The following is an 18,171-nucleotide window of genomic DNA, read 5'->3' as shown; positions in this document are numbered from 1 at the left end:
TCGTTTATTTAGTTCCCACACAGCAGTACTACATATAGTTGCCAAGAACAGATGTTGTATTGTAATCTTATAATATTCTAATTGCAGTTCTTATCAATAATTATTATCATTCTCCATCTGGCCAGGTGAAGTCGCCTTGGGAAGGCACTGTCGCCAGCCAACGGCACTGATCGATGACCTTGAAGCCCAATTTGCGAAACAAGCCTGAAGAAGCCTTGTTTCCCGGATAAACTTCGGCTATAACATCATAATCCAGCAGGGCAACTCGTCTGGAATACTCTTTCACCACCACAGCCCCAAAGCCGCGACGTTGGTGCGAATCTTTGACCTGGAGGGCAGCCAGAAATCCATCTTGTGCTCTGTAAAATAATGACATCTTCGTATTCTTTATCGTTTAGGATGGTTTTGTACAATTTACCTTATACACCAAGCAACCAGCTCTTGGTTATCTTCCTGGTACAGGCCCACGCAGATGCTCGTGAGAATTTGACGTTCAATAAAAAAGAACGAACCCGAATGACTCCATTCCCAGGAGCTGTCTATCACGTGAGCGTCCTGCTGCGACAATGCTTTCAAATAGAACCCACAGGGAACTCTGAAAAGGTAAGATCTAAGGTAAATTCTGTGGTGTGGCCTGACCAACCATTAGGTAGTTGCTCACTCCACGTCCAACTCCAAAGCCTCTTCCTTTGGAAGAAAGTACAAATTATTTTCCAGATCGAACTTCAATGGCGGCACTTTGCTTTTTACGACTCGGGCGACAGCCGCACCATATCTGCTGCGTATGGAGGAACATTGCATGCCTCCCCACCAGTCCAGCTGGTGTAGGGCCTGCTCCAACAGTTGCTCCGAGTTCTCAGTATCCAAACAACCGACGAAGATCTGATAGCGATCCTGGCAAATGGTAAGTGCACATGAGCATATACAAAAACGAAGAATTTTCCAAAGTTTGTCGGGAGTTTACCACAATCACAAACAGCCCAAGTTCTTGGTCCGGCAGGGTGAAAACTTCCACATTCTTGAGATGCAACCGAGTCGTATAGAGACCAATGAAACTGTCCAGACACTGGAACTCTGTACAATACTTGGAGAGGTCGCATGCGTAAAGTTTCTGCAGGTGCTCCAGGTCCTGGAGGCCCGCCTTCTGGAGGGACACCATTTTCCCGACTATCCAAAAAATGTATAGGCCTTCGGGCTTTATATAGAGACTGTTATCTAACCTTTTGGCTTACTTTTCGGTGCACTCAGAGACAGGTGAAATTTTATAGATGTCTAGGTCTGGTCTTTATCAGCTTTATCATAGATCATTACTGTTGTATGGATGTGCTATCTCCATCTCTATTTATTCATTGTTGGGCCAGTCTATCTGGCCGCCCGTTTTGGGTAGGCTCATGCTCCAGTAGTAGTGCTCGCCCTGCACCAACGTAAACTGTAGCTTCTCGAACAGCCTGCAGGCAGCTGAATTGCTTAAATTAACTAGAGCCGTCACATCCTGCTGCAGGTCCTTTGCTATTGATTGGGATATGGCAGCAGCTACAATCACACCCAGACCGCGACGCTGATGGGATTTACGCACCTCCAGGGCTCCCAGGAAGCCGCTTTGCAGTCTGCGTTATTGAGAATGAATTAATGATGTAATCTAGTGTAATCTATTATTCCAATTCCTACCTCAAGCACCAGGCACACAGCATCCCGGTTTCCCTTTCGTATAAACCTATGTTTGTATTTTTTGAAATCAGCAGTTGAATGAGATACAGACTGCCCGGATGACGAGCGGACCACAGATCATTGACAAGTTCTGCATGCTCCAGCCTCACTTTGTCCAAGTAGTAGCCCGAGGGACACTCGACTTCCAGCTCCTTGGCCTTCTGACAGCATAGTCGATACATAATGGTGTTTTTCTCTCGATCCATTCCTAGTTGAAGTTCTGCCAGCAGCTCCCTGTACACCAGATGATGCTCTTCGTGAATGGCACTCACTTTGTAGCCGCCAGACCAGTCCAGCAGACTCAGAGCCAGTTTCAGCTGCGGTCTCCGTCTACTCAGGTTACAGAAGAACAGTTGATAGCGATGCTGAAAGTTGTCCAAAAACTGGACTAAGCACATGCAAAGGTTTCCCTCAGCTATTTCCTACCACGAGTAGAAATAGTCCATCGGTCGCCCAATCATTGTCCAGCGTGTAGAAGGTCAAGTGCCTGATTTCTGGATCATCTTGCAACCATCTCAAATAGTTGTCCAGCCAGAAGTAGCCCACGCAGTGCTTCGGCCAATCTTTCAGATATAGTCCCTGTAGTGACCGCAGATCAGCTATATCCGCAATCTTTGTCAGCTGGTGTTCCGTTGCCATATCTTATCTTTGTAAATTTATTCGTTCAAAAATGGGCTTATCGAGATATACCGATGAAAAAACCGAACTTAACCCATTGAGTCCCCCTCCATTTAAACAGGCAAACAACTGAGTTGAACAACGAACTTTCTGGATTAGATCCCAGTGTCTCCCAGCCATCCCCAGCCCCAGATCATAGTATAGATTACAAACTGTTTTATTTCTTCTGAGAGCGAATTTCATTATCTATTTCCCCGGATAGGCGGCCCGAGGCTTAAACCTTGGATTTGCAAATCTTTAGAATACTGGTTTTTTCAGCACGCTATATCTCGGCTAAACAGCGGCCGATCTGGGCGTGTCATGTCTTTTCGTGATCGGGAGAGTCCTGCCAGTCGACTGCAATCGGAAAAAAGGACATCTATTTTTTCACGATTTTCGCAAAAAATCATGATGGTTACATCATTAAATTTGTCAAAAATCGGCCTCATTTCCGTAGTAGAGATTTTGATGGCGTTGGACAGTGTGGATGCTCACAATTCTGGGAGAGTAGGTCCTGCACCGATCTGGCCCTATTTTTCTGAGATATAGCCTTCCGAAGAATTGCATATCAATAAAATAATGTTACTTTATTTTATTCTTCCTTTCCTTTTAGCAGGTCGGCCCCTCTAGTAGCCAGGAATTCCTTGAGTCTCACGCTGCTTTCTTCCGCCGTAGCTCCACGTCCTCTCGCGAGGTCGGAGAGATGACTCCTGGCTGGACTGTGGCAGCCACTGGCTATCCTTTTGCGAGCCATAGCCATAATGCCATTGCTGTGTCGCTGACTTGACAATGTGGCGTCCCGTATGCTGCATCAGGGACCAGTGATCGACGGCGGAATTGATGGTTCACGCCCACGGGAATCAAACGCTGGGGTTCAGCTTCAAGACGCGTAAGTGATTCAGTATATAATATTTGACATATCTTAAAATACATATATTTTCCTCCACAGGGGACTTAAGTACCCCCGCCAGACGGAGTCCTATCCAATCATTATCGAAGCATATTCGCGACAGACCGAGTCCTATCCCAGCCAGACAGAATCGTCTCATAGCAGGACAGAAACGCACCCCTCGCAAAATCCGTACCCAGCAGCCACCATGATCCTTCGTTCTGGCCATCGAAACAAGGACTTTGACTATGGCAACCATTGGAGGGACTACGCGGGCTACTAGATAGATTTCGTTAGTGTTAGGTTTAAGGATATACGCGTCCATATATTTAGAAAATCGATACAATTGTTTTCCTATTGTTTATATATTTATACTAAGCTAAGTTATGATGAATAAAACTATTGAAAAATCATCCTTGCTGTTTTCTGTATCGGGGAAACTATACCGATTACCAAAAGGCGTTGCACACCCAGATCGTTTCACAACCAGAGGAGAAAATTAGATATTTTTAATGTCTGAAAATGTCCTTGATCCTTAATAAGGACTCATCAAATCAGGGACATTTTTTCGATCACAGGAAGCCTTCGCACGCCCAGATCTGCACACGAATAGCGGAGAAACCTAAATACATATGTATGGTTGGGGTTGGTCCTTACTGAAGGATCAAGGAAATTGTTCAGCCACCAATGAGGGAGAAAACAAGATATATATGTCTGAAGAAAATATCCTTGATCCTTGGTCCTTGATAAGGACTTCATTTGATCAAGGATGTTCTTCCGAACACATTAAGTCTACGTTCGTCCCAATCGGGCCACAAATAGCCTAGAAAACTAAATATTGATGGTGGGGGCTGTTAGAGTCCTTTCCGAAGGATCAAGGATATTTTTCTGATCACGGGGGGCCATGGCATGTCCCGATCGGGCCAAAAATAAGGGAGAAAACAATATCTATATTTCTAGAGATGATATTCTTGATCCTTGGTCCTTGATAAGGACTCCATCAAATCAGGGTAATTTTTCCGAAGACAAGAAGCCGTCGCATGTCCCGATCGGGCCTCGAATAACGGAAAAAACAAAACTTCTAACTGGCTTTCAAATTGTAGTTCAAGAAATCACCGATAGGGGCGCCACCGTACAAAACAAAAAACCTCGCATCAAATGGCCAAAAACTGGATGGGATACCAGGCGAACAGAAATCAGCAGAAGGTCGCTGATTTTGGGCCCCTAAAAGTATGCACCAATTTTTTTTCACTCGCTACAGTTGCTTACTGCTGATTTCTGTTCGCCTGGTATCCCATCCAGATTTTGGCCATTTGACGCGAGTTTTTTTTTGTACGGTGGCGCCGCTATCGGTGATTTCTTGAACTACATTTTTAAAGCCAGTTAGAAGTTTTGTTTTTTCCGTTATTCGAGGCCCGATCGGGACATGCGACGGCTTCTTGTCTTCGGAAAAATTACCCTGATTTGATGGAGTCCTTATCAAGGACCAAGGATCAAGAATATCATCTCTAGAAATATAGATATTGTTTTCTCCCTTATTTTTGGCCCGATCGGGACATGCCATGGCCCCCCGTGGTCAGAAAAATATCCCTGATCCTTCGGAAAGGACCCTAACAGCCCCCACCATCCATATTTAGTTTTCTAGGCTATTTGTGGCCCGATTGGGACGAACGTAGACTTAATGTGTTCGGAAGAACATCCTTGATCAAATGAAGTCCTTATCAAGGACCAAGGATCAAGGATATTTTCTTCAGACATATATATCTTGTTTTCTCCCTCATTGGTGGCTGAACAATTTCCTTGATCCTTCAGTAAGGACCAACCCCAACCATACATATGTATTTAGGTTTCTCCGCTATTCGTGTGCAGATCTGGGCGTGCGAAGGCTTCCTGTGATCGAAAAAATGTCCCTGATTTGATGAGTCCTTATTAAGGATCAAGGACATTTTCAGACATTAAAAATATCTAATTTTCTCCTCTGGTTGTGAAACGATCTGGGTGTGCAACGCCTTTTGGTAATCGGTATAGTTTCCCCGATACAGAAAACAGCAAGGATGATTTTTCAATAGTTTTATTCATCATAACTTAGCTTAGTATAAATATATAAACAATAGGAAAACAATTGTATCGATTTTCTAAATATATGGACGCGTATATCCTTAAACCTAACACTAACGAAATCTATCTAGTAGCCCGCGTAGTCCCTCCAATGGTTGCCATAGTCAAAGTCCTTGTTTCGATGGCCAGAACGAAGGATCATGGTGGCTGCTGGGTACGGATTTTGCGAGGGGTGCGTTTCTGTCCTGCTATGAGACGATTCTGTCTGGCTGGGATAGGACTCGGTCTGTCGCGAATATGCTTCGATAATGATTGGATAGGACTCCGTCTGGCGGGGGTACTTAAGTCCCCTGTGGAGGAAAATATATGTATTTTAAGATATGTCAAATATTATATACTGAATCACTTACGCGTCTTGAAGCTGAACCCCAGCGTTTGATTCCCGTGGGCGTGAACCATCAATTCCGCCGTCGATCACTGGTCCCTGATGCAGCATACGGGACGCCACATTGTCAAGTCAGCGACACAGCAATGGCATTATGGCTATGGCTCGCAAAAGGATAGCCAGTGGCTGCCACAGTCCAGCCAGGAGTCATCTCTCCGACCTCGCGAGAGGACGTGGAGCTACGGCGGAAGAAAGCAGCGTGAGACTCAAGGAATTCCTGGCTACTAGAGGGGCCGACCTGCTAAAAGGAAAGGAAGAATAAAATAAAGTAACATTATTTTATTGATATGCAATTCTTCGGAAGGCTATATCTCAGAAAAATAGGGCCAGATCGGTGCAGGACCTACTCTCCCAGAATTGTGAGCATCCACACTGTCCAACGCCATCAAAATCTCTACTACGGAAATGAGGCCGATTTTTGACAAATTTAATGATGTAACCATCATGATTTTTTGCGAAAATCGTGAAAAAATAGATGTCCTTTTTTCCGATTGCAGTCGACTGGCAGGACTCTCCCGATCACGAAAAGACATGACACGCCCAGATCGGCCGCTGTTTAGCCGAGATATAGCGTGCAGAAAAAACCAGTATTCTAAAGATTTGCAACTGCAGATCTTCAGAAGGCTATATCTCAGCAAATTAGGGCCAGATCGGCGCAGGACCTACTCTCCCAGAATCGTGAGGATCCACACTGTCCAACGCCATCAAAATCTCGACTACAGAAATGAGGCCGATTTTTGGCAAATTTAATGATGTAACCATCATGATGTTTTGCGAAAATCGTGAAAGAATAGATGTCCTTTTTTCCGATTGCAGTCGACTGGCAGGACTCTCCCGATCACGAAAAGACATGACACGCCCAGATCGGCCGCTGTTTAGCCGAGATATAGCGTGCAGAAAAAACCAGTATTCTAAAGATTTGCAAATCCAGATCTTCAGAAGGCTATATCTCAGAAAAATAGGGCCAGATCGCAGCAGGTCCTACTCTCCCAGAATCGTGAGGATCCACACTGTCCAACGCCATCAAAATCTCGACTACGGAAATGAGGCCGATTTTTGGCAAATTTAATGATGTAACCATCATGATATTTTGCGAAAATCGTGAAAAAATAGATGTCCTTTTTTCCGATTGCAGTCGACTGGCAGGACTCTCCCGATCACGAAAAGACATGACACGCCCAGATCGGCCGCTGTTTAGCCGAGATATAGCGTGCAGAAAAAAACAGTATTCTAAAGATTTGCAACTGCAGATCTTCAGAAGGCTATATCTCAGCAAATTAGGGCCAGATCGGTGCAGGACCTACTCTCCCAGAATCGTGAGAATCCACACTGTCCAACGCCATCAAAATCTCGACTACGGAAATGAGGCCGATTTTTGGCAAATTTAATGATGTAACCATCATGATATTTTGCGAAAATCGTGAAAAAATAGATGTCCTTTTTTCCGATTGCAGTCGACTGGCGGGACTCTCCCGATCAGGAAAAGACATGACACGCCCAGATCGGCCGCTGTTTAGCCGAGATATAGCGTGCAGAAAAAACCAGTATTCTAAAGATTTGCAACTGCAGATCTTCAGAAGGCTATATCTCAGCAAATTAGGGCCAGATCGGCGCAGGACCTACTCTCCCAGAATCGTGAGGATCCACACTGTCCAACGCCATCAAAATCTCGACTACAGAAATGAGGCCGATTTTTGGCAAATTTAATGATGTAACCATCATGATGTTTTGCGAAAATCGTGAAAGAATAGATGTCCTTTTTTCCGATTGCAGTCGACTGGCAGGACTCTCCCGATCACGAAAAGACATGACACGCCCAGATCGGCCGCTGTTTAGCCGAGATATAGCGTGCAGAAAAAAACAGTATTCTAAAGATTTGCAACTGCAGATCTTCAGAAGGCTATATCTCAGCAAATTAGGGCCAGATCGGTGCAGGACCTACTCTCCCAGAATCGTGAGAATCCACACTGTCCAACGCCATCAAAATCTCGACTACGGAAATGAGGCCGATTTTGGCAAATTTAATGATGTAACCATCATGATATTTTGCGAAAATCGTGAAAAAATAGATGTCCTTTTTTCCGATTGCAGTCGACTGGCGGGACTCTCCCGATCAGGAAAAGACATGACACGCCCAGATCGGCCGCTGTTTAGCCGAGATATAGCGTGCAGAAAAAAACAGTATTCTAAAGATTTGCAACTGCAGATCTTCAGAAGGCTATATCTCAGCAAATTAGGGCCAGATCGGTGCAGGACCTACTCTCCCAGAATCGTGAGAATCCACACTGTCCAACGCCATCAAAATCTCGACTACGGAAATGAGGCCGATTTTTGGCAAATTTAATGATGATAACCATCATGATATTTTGCGAAAATCGTGAAAAAATAGATGTCCTTTTTTCCGATTGCAGTCGACTGGCAGGACTCTCCCGATCACGATAAGACATGTCACGCCCAGATCGGCCGCTGTTTAGCCGAGATATAGCGTGCAGAAAAAACCAGTATTCTAAAGATTTGCAAATCCAGATCTTCAGAAGGCTATATCTCAGAAAAATAGGGCCAGATCGCAGCAGGTCCTACTCTCCCAGAATCGTGAGGATCCACACTGTCCAACGCCACCAAAATCTCTACTACGGAAATGAGGCCGATTTTTGACAAATTTAATGATGTAACCATCATGTTTTGCGAAAATCGTGAAAGAATAGATGTCCTTTTTTCCGATTGCAGTCGACTGGCAGGACTCTCCCGATCACGAAAAGACATGACACGCCCAGATCGGCCGCTGTTTAGCCGAGATATAGCGTGCAGAAAAAACCAGTATTCTAAAGATTTGCAAATCCAGATCTTCAGAAGGCTATATCTCAGAAAAATAGGGCCAGATCGCAGCAGGTCCTACTCTCCCAGAATCGTGAGGATCCACACTGTCCAACGCCACCAAAATCTCGACTACGGAAATGAGGCCGATTTTTGGCAAATTTAATGATGTAACCATCATGATTTTTTGCGAAAATCGTGAAAAAATAGATGTCCTTTTTTCCGATTGCAGTCGACTGGCAGGACTCTCCCGATCACGATAAGACATGACACGCCCAGATCGGCCGCTGTTTAGCCGAGATATAGCGTGCAGAAAAAACCAGTATTCTAAAGATTTGCAAATCCAGATCTTCAGAAGGCTATATCTCAGAAAAATAGGGCCAGATCGCAGCAGGTCCTACTCTCCCAGAATCGTGAGGATCCACACTGTCCAACGCCACCAAAATCTCGACTACGGAAATGAGGCCGATTTTTGGCAAATTTAATGATGTAACCATCATGATGTTTTGCGAAAATCGTGAAAGAATAGATGTCCTTTTTTCCGATTGCAGTCGACTGGCAGGACTCTCCCGATCACGAAAAGACATGACACGCCCAGATCGGCCGCTGTTTAGCCGAGATATAGCGTGCAGAAAAAACCAGTATTCTAAAGATTTGCAACTGCAGATCTTCAGAAGGCTATATCTCAGCAAATTAGGGCCAGATCGGTGCAGGACCTACTCTCCCAGAATCGTGAGGATCCACACTGTCCAACGCCATCAAAATCTCGACTACAGAAATGAGGCCGATTTTTGGCAAATTTAATGATGTAACCATCATGATTTTTTGCGAAAATCGTGAAAAAATAGATGTCCTTTTTTCCGATTGCAGTCGACTGGCAGGACTCTCCCGATCACGAAAAGACATGACACGCCCAGATCGGCCGCTGTTTAGCCGAGATATAGCGTGCAGAAAAAACCAGTATTCTAAAGATTTGCAACTGCAGATCTTCAGAAAGCTATATCTCAGCAAATTAGGGCCAGATCGGTGCAGGACCTACTCTCCCAGAATCGTGAGGATCCACACTGTCCAACGCCATCAAAATCTCGACTACAGAAATGAGGCCGATTTTTGGCAAATTTAATGATGTAACCATCATGATTTTTTGCGAAAATCGTGAAAAAATAGATGTCCTTTTTCCGATTGCAGTCGACTGGCAGGACTCTCCCGATCACGATAAGACATGACACGCCCAGATCGGCCGCTGTTTAGCCGAGATATAGCGTGCAGAAAAAACCAGTATTCTAAAGATTTGCAAATCCAGATCTTCAGAAGGCTATATCTCAGCAAATTAGGGCCAGATCGGTGCAGGACCTACTCTCCCAGAATCGTGAGGATCCACACTGTCCAACGCCATCAAAATCTCGACTACAGAAATGAGGCCGATTTTTGGCAAATTTAATGATGTAACCATCATGATTTTTTGCGAAAATCGTGAAAAAATAGATGTCCTTTTTTCCGATTGCAGTCGACTGGCGGGACTCTCCCGATCACGAAAAGACATGACACGCCCAGATCGGCCGCTGTTTATCCGAGATATAGCGTGCAGAAAAAACCAGTATTCTAAAGATTTGCAACTGCAGATCTTCAGAAGGCTATATCTCAGCAAATTAGGGCCAGATCGGTGCAGGACCTACTCTCCCAGAATCGTGAGGATCCACACTGTCCAACGCCATCAAAATCTTGACTACAGAAATGAGGCCGATTTTTGGCAAATTTAATGATGTAACCATCATGATTTTTTGCGAAAATCGTGAAAAAATAGATGTCCTTTTTTCCGATTGCAGTCGACTGGCAGAACTCTCCCGATCACGAAAAGACATGACACGCCCAGATCGGCCGCTGTTTAGCCGAGATATAGCGTGCAGAAAAAACCAGTATTCTAAAGATTTGCAAATCCAGATCTTCAGAAGGCTATATCTCAGAAAAATAGGGCCAGATCGCAGCAGGACCTACTCTCCCAGAATCGTGAGGATCCACACTGTCCAACGCCATCAAAATCTCGACTACGGAAATGAGGCCGATTTTTGGCAAATTTAATGATGTAACTAACCATCATGATTTTTTGCGAAAATCGTGAAAAAATAGATGTCCTTTTTTCCGATTGCAGTCGACTGGCAGGACTCTCCCGATCACGAAAAGACATGACACGCCCAGATCGGCCGCTGTTTAGCCGAGATATAGCGTGCAGAAAAAAACAGTATTCTAAAGATTTGCAACTGCAGATCTTCAGAAGGCTATATCTCAGCAAATTAGGGCCAGATCGGTGCAGGACCTACTCTCCCAGAATCGTGAGAATCCACACTGTCCAACGCCATCAAAATCTCGACTACGGAAATGAGGCCGATTTTGGCAAATTTAATGATGTAACCATCATGATATTTTGCGAAAATCGTGAAAAAATAGATGTCCTTTTTTCCGATTGCAGTCGACTGGCAGGACTCTCCCGATCACGAAAAGACATGACACGCCCAGATCGGCCGCTGCTTAGCCGAGATATAGCGTGCAGAAATTCTTATGATTTAGCAACATGCTGGTGTGGGGAATGGGACTCATTGCTGCGAATTGGGTATTGCCAAAAATATCTCCCGTCGAATACAAGCTATATAGAGTTTTCAGCTTTGCACACTTAGCTTAGATGAATAGATGAATACATTTTCTACAAGATTACTTACTTAATAACCTTTATGTATTTTATTTTGACAAAAATACGGTTTTCAAGTAAATGTTGCCGCAACAGTGTGTATGGAATGCGCAACATTGTGTATGGAATGAGACTCATTGTTGTCAACCGGTTATTACAGATTCTACCCGGTTCAAATAAATACCAAAATATACGGTCACATTTTCAAAATATACCGAGTGGTGCGCGCAAAATCTAACTTTTTTGAATGTGAGCGACAAGGATTTAATTGTTGTCAACCGGGCCATTACCGATTCAACACGACGATTCCCTCAATTTTGATCTTCCGAATATCAGCTATATGGAAGATTTAGCCATGCCCACATAATTTTATACGAATGATGAATCAATTTCCTACTTGATTGGCCTATTCACCTGGTTTTAAGGCATGTACGGTCTTCAGAAATATACCGAACCAAGTCACAACATTCAAAGTATACCGTAAATATACTGACGAATTTTTTGTATTGGCTCTAAGTGGCATTTCTACACGGTTTCTACATTGGTGCATTGGTCAAGAGGGTGAGTCCATAACGCGTATAAAATATACTGGAAAATACTAGAAAATACTATGGAAAGTATACAAATTGCGAGGTGTGTGAGCTAGACGTGGTGGCAAAATCCATGGCTTCTAAATGTATATTACATGTAAAATAAAATAGTTAAAAAACACGCCGACACAGAGAACTGAACTAAACACCACCAACAGATAGCACCAGTGTGTTTAACGCTTTTTTAAATTTGAATTTAAGATTTTATTCTTAAGTAGGGCACATCTTTGATATGGTTAAACCAAAAAAACATCCATCAAAAATCGTATTGTTAGTAAATTTCAAAAACTTGTAACTTTTTATTTCAAACAGTGATTGCGTTTGTTTCTTTCTTGTCCTGTTTTTCCATACATTTCTATCGTGTCGTGTCGTTTTGTATATATACACAAAAAATTCCAATGCTTAAGACATATCTAATCATAGATTATACATATACTATATATATATATATACTGTAGATATAGATACATATATGGATTTGCCAATTCTTGTTTTGTTTTGTACAATTACATTTACACAAATAGAACATTAATAGATATTAGGTATATATTTACAGCTAGACTTTAAAGACGAACATGCTTTAGACATAGTTTAGGGATCTTCTTTCGTTTCGTTTGTGTGTAGTTGTTGCAGTTTCTCTCTCTTCTTCTTCGATTATATAGTAGGAAAACGTGTTAAAATTCTTCTTGTTGGTGGCTGGTCATTAGGGCTGCTGCTCCTCCTTCACGGTGACAGCAGCAGCAGCTGGCGTAACTTTCGGTGTGGTAGTGGGAAATAGCTTTGAAGTCAGGGTCTTCTTCAGCTCGAGGATGGGCTTGGAGTCTTCCTCCTCGGCCGATGGGGAAGCAGTTCTCGCTGCTCCTGATGCTGCATCATTGCTGTCTTCTCCGACTTTGATACGTTCCGCCTGCAGGCGCCGCAGCTCTTGGGCCAGGGCCTCCGATGTGTCCGACTGCGTGGGTGTGTGGCGCGAGGATGTGGGCGTATGCGAGGAGGAGCACGAGCTGGAGGCCGAGCTACGGGGCGTGGTCACTGACTGATGATGGTTCTGCTGCTGCTGGTGATGCTGTTGCTGTTGCTGTTGCTGCTGCTGGGTGACCTTCCCCATGAAGGTGCGGATCTCCTCAAAGTAGGACTCCTCGCTGGGGTTCTCGCAGAAGCGTCGGATGCAGTGCATCCGTTCGCTCACCCCGCTCAAGGCACTCAGCGACACCGCGTCCGATTCGTGCTTCTTCAGGTGCCGGTCAAGATTCGTCTGCTGGCCGAAGCAGCGCTCGCAGATCTCGCACTTGAAGGGTCGCTCCTTGTTGTGGATATTCCGCACGTGGCGCTGCAGGTTCGAGGAGATGCTGAAGGAACGTTCGCAGTATTTGCATTTGTACGGCTGCTCGCCCGTGTGAGTGCGCAGGTGGCGCGTGAGGTTCGCCGATCGGGGGAACACCTTACCGCAGAACTTGCACGTGTACCGATCCTTGTTCCGCTGCGGCAGGGAAGCGGCTCCGGGGCCAGTCTGGCCACCTGTGGACGCCGGAGCTCTTGCCTTGGCCTTCCGCGAATGCTGGCGCGTCTGGTAGTCCTGCAGCTGGGGATGTGGAGCCGTCTTTCCGCCGCTGGGATTCCCCATACCTCCACCTCCTGGCAGTTCCAGTTGCAATTGCTCTGTGGGTGGGGGCCATGTCAGCTCGCATTTCTTCAGCGGATGACGGAAGTTGAACTCGCCGCCCGTGGGGCTCGTGGAGACAGCCGCAGTGCTGGCCTTTCCCGGTAGCACACCAGCAAAGACATTCCTGTACTGCAGTGGCAGCGTCTTGGTCATGGCCTCGAGGAGCGTGGGATGCACTGCGGGCACCGTGCACTGCGGAGGCACGGCACCCAGGGGTGTGGCAGGCCCGGCTGCCCCGCTGCCCGCTCCCCCCTCCCGTAGGGCTCGCAGCATCTTGCGGCTCATGTCAAAGCCGAGATCCGCCAGGGAGGCGGCTATGTGGTTGTTGTTCAGCTCCTTCTCCTTCTGCTGGGCGGCGGCCAGTTCGCTGGCGAACATGATTAGGTTGCTGTTCTCGTCCTCCATGGGACCTCCGTCCATGGACGGATCCAGATCCGTCTTCCGCTTGTGGGCCAGCCGCAGATCCAGCGGCTGGTCATAGCTGCTCCTCCTCTTGGCCTTGCCGCCATGATGGAGCTGCTGCGGATGCAGATGCTGCTGCCGGGCCGCCGCCGTTGTGGTGGTCGTCGTCGCCGAGGAGGCGGAGGAGGAGGAGGATATCGTCGAGGCGGCTGCCAGGTCGTAAGGTACGTGTGATATATACGATGTGGGTACTAATCCTAAGGCAGGGTAAACGCAGCCCTGTTTCGGGCTAGGAAGCATCTTTCTTGGTGAGTGGTCTTTCTCTCTCATAACTGTTGCTAGCTAACTGCAACCTTCGCTTCTTTCCTGTGGCACGCTCCTCCTATGCTCTGGCTGCTCTTGATTCAATATTAATGATTAATGGATTGATAGACTGATTATTCCGGGTTGCTCCTTAGAACTGCTGCTGCCTTCGTGTCTTCAAATAGTTGTAAACAGGAATTATATACCTGAAAGAATATAGGAAGTGGGATACATGTTGAAGCATCTTGTGTGGAATGAAGGTATACATTTTTTTTTAAATATATAAAATTTTCCACACTACCAGAAAGAAGTTCTCGGGTGCGTCACAGAGTTCCCGTTTCCGCAGCTGTTCCCAGATCGAATGGGAATTGGTCTATATGTCTGAGGGGTAATACCCATGTACGTCATACCTTTACCTTCTTTACCTATCTGTCTGTCTTCAAAAAAGTACCTTCTAAGAATAGTAGCAGCAACTGTTCTTTCCCGCACCCAAAGAACATCATTTTCATCCAAAATATTATGGGTTATTCTTTTTTTCTTTTTTTTGGTGTGTTGGTTCTTTTGGCGCAATGCCAAAAGCGTCTGAACGGTGGATAGATAGACAGAGCGGCAGAGACACACTCAGACACAAATGTTTAAACAATTGTTCTATTGTCTGTCGTTTTAGGGTGGAAAAGTACTTGAAAAATGTACAAGAAATACGAAAACGGTATCTAGAGTGACGATTATGTAAGACAAACACACAAACATCTAAACACACACACACAGGCTGCAGAAAATAGAGGGAGGAGTAGAGTGCTAGGGGGGTACAGTAGCACCTCGAGTGGAGGTCGCCTCCGGCATCGCCAGCGCTTAGAGGTGCGTGCAACTCCAAGACCGATTTTCTGCGTAGGTCGTTCGCTGCAAGAACAAACTCTTACACTTGGCAGATGGCACGCCAGGCCATCCCCCCCATTCCCCATTCCCCATTCCGAATCCCCAGCAGAACCCATCATCAACAGCCAACAGCTCATGTGAACCGAGAGACACACACAACATCTCGAATATTTGCCAACTCTGTGGCAGCAACAGCGAGCAGGCAACAGCAACCACCTCATACTTAGTGAAACTGCATTTGAGGTGGGCGCGTTGATCTATGGGGCTCTGTTCTGCTATCTAGAACAGAATTTTTCATGAGACATTTTCGTGGGTTGCTGTCGCTGTTGCTGTCGTCGTGGTTGTTGCAGCATTTAGCGATCGTCTGGCTGCAACAAATTGCCTTTTGTTGGTGTTCTTGTTGTTGCACTGTTGCTGAATTGTTGCCAAAAAGTTAATTAGCCGCATTTGCTGCCTTTGATTTGTGGTCTCTTGTTATTATGGAGTCGAAATTATTGTTGCAGCACTTCTAATTGGAGCTTGAGAACGTTTTGAGAGAGAGATCGCAGCACTTAAAGAACAATCAAGTGATCTACCAATGGTGGGAGATCTGATATCGTTTTGGAAGTGGGGAAGAATTATTTACATTTTTGGTATTTTTCAGATCACTTTTAAGTGCTTGAAATGGATCTATCCAAATGGATAAATATTTGAATAAACTGCAATACAAATGTTTAATTTTTTACTTATTTACTCACTGAAAATTGTTGTTCCTAATGAGATCATTTAGTAAATCATCCTCGAAAAGAGAGTAAGAGTGAATCAACCTGAAACATCAACCGTCAACCTCAATCATATCACTTTTGCTTGTCAAAAATAAGTAAAAATTTCACAAACACTCCGAACCGCGATCCCCGAGCCGCGATCCCCGATCCCCGATTCGAGCCCCTTGCCACCAATGTGTTTTATAATTTGTTGCAAACGTGCCAAAGCGGTTGACAATTATAGCCAGGCTCTTAAGCTGGACGCCACTGCATCATCATCAGCAGCAGCAGCAGCAGCGCAGCACGATCGTCACCAGTGGTGCCACCAGCAATCGTCATGATCATCATGATCATCAGAGTCTCCAAAACGGATGCCTGCGAAAAGAAAGAAGACCCGAACCCGAACAAAAACAAAAACAAGAAAGAAAAAAACCAATTAAAGAGTAACAAAGTTTAAGCGAAGCGACAGACAGACGGACGGACAACGGGAGCAATGAAGCAAACAGTTCAAGAAACGGACGGTGAAGGTACAGATACAGATACAGATACAAATCCAGTAACATGGCCAAAGCCAGAGAGTCGTCGCGTCGCATGTTGCAAAGAAAAGTGAAATCAAAAGTTGTAAAACCGCGAAAAACGCAGTCAGGCAGACAGACAGACGGAAAAGCGACACATAACAGCGTCGACGGCGCTCCAGATTGGAAAATGTCCAGGTCCAGTGCTGAAGAGACAATGTTGCAGAGAGTTTCGGGGGAAGAGACTGCAACTGCAACTGCAACTGGAAGTGGAACTGGAACTGAAGCATAGTTATAGTTATAGAGGATAGCGATTCGCGAATTTTGTCATGTTTTTAAATGATCCACCAAACAACCCATCATTATTGAGCAGGCATCAGCATCAGCCACAGCATCATGATTATTATTAAATGCAGCTGCATAATTATCATCATAAGCACGATAATCATCTGCTTCGGTCGCGCTTGAGTGTCGTCGCAGGCAGCAGGCAGCAGGCGGCAGGCGGCAGCATAATCAAGCGCGACTAAACCACAACTAAAACTAAAGCTAAAACTAAGACTGAGACTAAAAAGAAAATCAAACCAAAGCCGGCTACGGCGACGGTGACGGCGACGGCTACACACAATGAAAAACGAGAGTAAAAATCTCCAAAGCAAGCCGCTCACTGAAATGGAAAATTAAACCTCGTTACATCAGTGGCAAGCAGCAAAAGCAAAAGCAACTTGCAACGCCGCGGCGACAAAAGTTTGCTGGCAGGATCGCCTTAATACAAACATACGCACAAACACAGACACACACACTCACACCCACAGACGAAGACAAGACTCTCTAACGAGGCAATAGTCGCTGCAGCCGCAGCAGCAGCAACCTGATACCAAAATCGTCACAACAAACAAACAGAGAGGGAGATAGGCATGAAGAAAGAGAGAGAAAGATGTGAGTGAAAGAGAGGGGCAAGATAGAAAGAGATAGATAAGCACGCACAGCAGTCAATCTCAATCTCAAGCTCAAGTCTGTGCCGAATGCGTTAGAAAGATCCCATTCGCAAGATCATTCACTCAAGATCAGCAATAAGGAATTGCCTTTAATGGAAAAATTAGTGGGGGAAAAAGCAAGGAGTGCTAGACGAACACTTATTTTGTTCAATCGGAACAATCTGAAATCATTACTACTCGGGAGAGTAGAATAGCTATAGCTGTTATGAGTATTAGATCAATCATCTTGAAAAGATTTTCGATATGCGGAAATATTATTATTTATGAGAAATTCTTTTTTTGCAGGTTCTGCGAATTCTATCGCCATAAACATTGCTTTTTATATCCTACATAAACCAACTTTAAAGAGAGCCCTCGCTCAATGAGAGATCATCACTTCAGGATGTTCACAGATATCAGAAAAATCAATTGAGAACAGCTCAAAGATATTGATTGACCCACTTAATCCATGATAATCTCTGGAATTCCCACTCATGTCATGATATTGAACTAATCTTTAGGAAGGATATCTCTATATATCATTAACTTGAACAAAGGGTCTGATAGTTTTTAGATGGAATCTCTTTTGGTTAATCCCAGTAAGATAAATCAAAGGAAAAGAATAAAAGGTCAGTGACTAGCTTTGGGGCTATAACTCGATGGATGATCAATAGTTTGCGGAAGACTTCTCAGCCGATACAAGCCCCTTCTGCAGTTGAAGATACGAGAGTCCTCCGTTATATATGCCTCCTAGAGTCAAGCGTAAATGATGGCCAGAAGGAGTAGCAGTAAAAGATGGCCAAGTTGTTGGAGGAAAACTGTGTGCAACACATCAACGAGAGCAACTTCTGC

At 45.0% G+C, this 18,171-nt stretch overlaps 5 protein-coding genes across 5 annotated transcripts; 1 reads left to right on the top strand and 4 right to left on the bottom strand.

The window, feature by feature from the left end:
* Nucleotides 1–35: 35 nt before the first annotated feature.
* Nucleotides 36–1,174, bottom strand: LOC6589767. Its single transcript, XM_026988816.1, has 4 exons — nt 965–1,174; nt 662–894; nt 419–595; nt 36–359 (listed from the first exon to the last, which is right to left on the bottom strand). The coding sequence occupies exons 1-4, from the start codon at nt 1,157–1,159 to the stop codon at nt 107–109; spliced, it is 858 nt and encodes a 285-aa protein (XP_026844617.1). The 5' UTR covers nt 1,160–1,174; the 3' UTR covers nt 36–106.
* Nucleotides 884–3,627, top strand: LOC113565755. Its single transcript, XM_026988818.1, has 3 exons — nt 884–904; nt 2,978–3,253; nt 3,314–3,627. Exons 2-3 carry the CDS (start codon nt 3,168–3,170, stop codon nt 3,534–3,536), a joined length of 309 nt encoding a protein of 102 aa, XP_026844619.1. The 5' UTR covers nt 884–904; nt 2,978–3,167; the 3' UTR covers nt 3,537–3,627.
* On the bottom strand, nt 1,235–2,346 carry LOC6589768. Its single transcript, XM_002014891.2, has 3 exons — nt 2,134–2,346; nt 1,669–2,072; nt 1,235–1,607 (listed from the first exon to the last, which is right to left on the bottom strand). The coding sequence occupies exons 1-3, from the start codon at nt 2,344–2,346 to the stop codon at nt 1,343–1,345; spliced, it is 882 nt and encodes a 293-aa protein (XP_002014927.1). The 3' UTR covers nt 1,235–1,342.
* Nucleotides 3,628–5,347: 1,720 nt separating the features above from the next.
* LOC113565789 lies at nt 5,348–5,991 on the bottom strand. The gene is made up of 2 exons (XM_026988929.1): nt 5,722–5,991; nt 5,348–5,661 (listed from the first exon to the last, which is right to left on the bottom strand). Exons 1-2 carry the CDS (start codon nt 5,805–5,807, stop codon nt 5,439–5,441), a joined length of 309 nt encoding a protein of 102 aa, XP_026844730.1. The 5' UTR covers nt 5,808–5,991; the 3' UTR covers nt 5,348–5,438.
* A 6,332-nt stretch (nt 5,992–12,323) lies between these two features.
* LOC6589770 (early growth response protein 1) lies at nt 12,324–14,238 on the bottom strand. The gene has a single exon (XM_002014893.2). It carries the CDS (start codon nt 14,236–14,238, stop codon nt 12,547–12,549), a length of 1,692 nt encoding a protein of 563 aa, XP_002014929.2. The 3' UTR covers nt 12,324–12,546.
* Nucleotides 14,239–18,171: the final 3,933 nt, after the last annotated feature.

Source organism: Drosophila persimilis, unplaced genomic scaffold, assembly GCF_003286085.1.
Source record: "Drosophila persimilis strain 14011-0111.01,24,50 unplaced genomic scaffold, DperRS2 tig00000191-arrow-pilon, whole genome shotgun sequence".
Taxonomy (NCBI): domain Eukaryota; kingdom Metazoa; phylum Arthropoda; class Insecta; order Diptera; family Drosophilidae; genus Drosophila; species Drosophila persimilis.
This window is presented reverse-complemented; position numbering and strand designations above follow the sequence as displayed.

Coding starts and splice junctions, on each gene's coding strand:
- LOC6589767 (XM_026988816.1), bottom strand. CDS start 1,159: ATGGTGTCCCTCCAGAAGGCGGGCCTCCAGGACCTGGAGCACCTGCAG. Junction 895..964: donor TTGGGCTGTTTGTGATTGTG/GTAAACTCCCGA, acceptor ACCATTTGCCAG/GATCGCTATCAGATCTTCGT. Junction 596..661: donor GCTTTGGAGTTGGACGTGGA/GTGAGCAACTAC, acceptor TTACCTTTTCAG/AGTTCCCTGTGGGTTCTATT.
- LOC6589768 (XM_002014891.2), bottom strand. CDS start 2,346: ATGGCAACGGAACACCAGCTGACAAAGATTGCGGATATAGCTGATCTG. Junction 2,073..2,133: donor ATGGACTATTTCTACTCGTG/GTAGGAAATAGC, acceptor GACAACTTTCAG/CATCGCTATCAACTGTTCTT. Junction 1,608..1,668: donor CTGTGTGCCTGGTGCTTGAG/GTAGGAATTGGA, acceptor TCAATAACGCAG/ACTGCAAAGCGGCTTCCTGG.
- LOC113565755 (XM_026988818.1), top strand. CDS start 3,168: ATGCTGCATCAGGGACCAGTGATCGACGGCGGAATTGATGGTTCACGC. Junction 3,254..3,313: donor GGGGTTCAGCTTCAAGACGC/GTAAGTGATTCA, acceptor TTTCCTCCACAG/GGGACTTAAGTACCCCCGCC.
- LOC113565789 (XM_026988929.1), bottom strand. CDS start 5,807: ATGCTGCATCAGGGACCAGTGATCGACGGCGGAATTGATGGTTCACGC. Junction 5,662..5,721: donor GGGGTTCAGCTTCAAGACGC/GTAAGTGATTCA, acceptor TTTCCTCCACAG/GGGACTTAAGTACCCCCGCC.
- LOC6589770 (XM_002014893.2), bottom strand. CDS start 14,238: ATGAGAGAGAAAGACCACTCACCAAGAAAGATGCTTCCTAGCCCGAAA.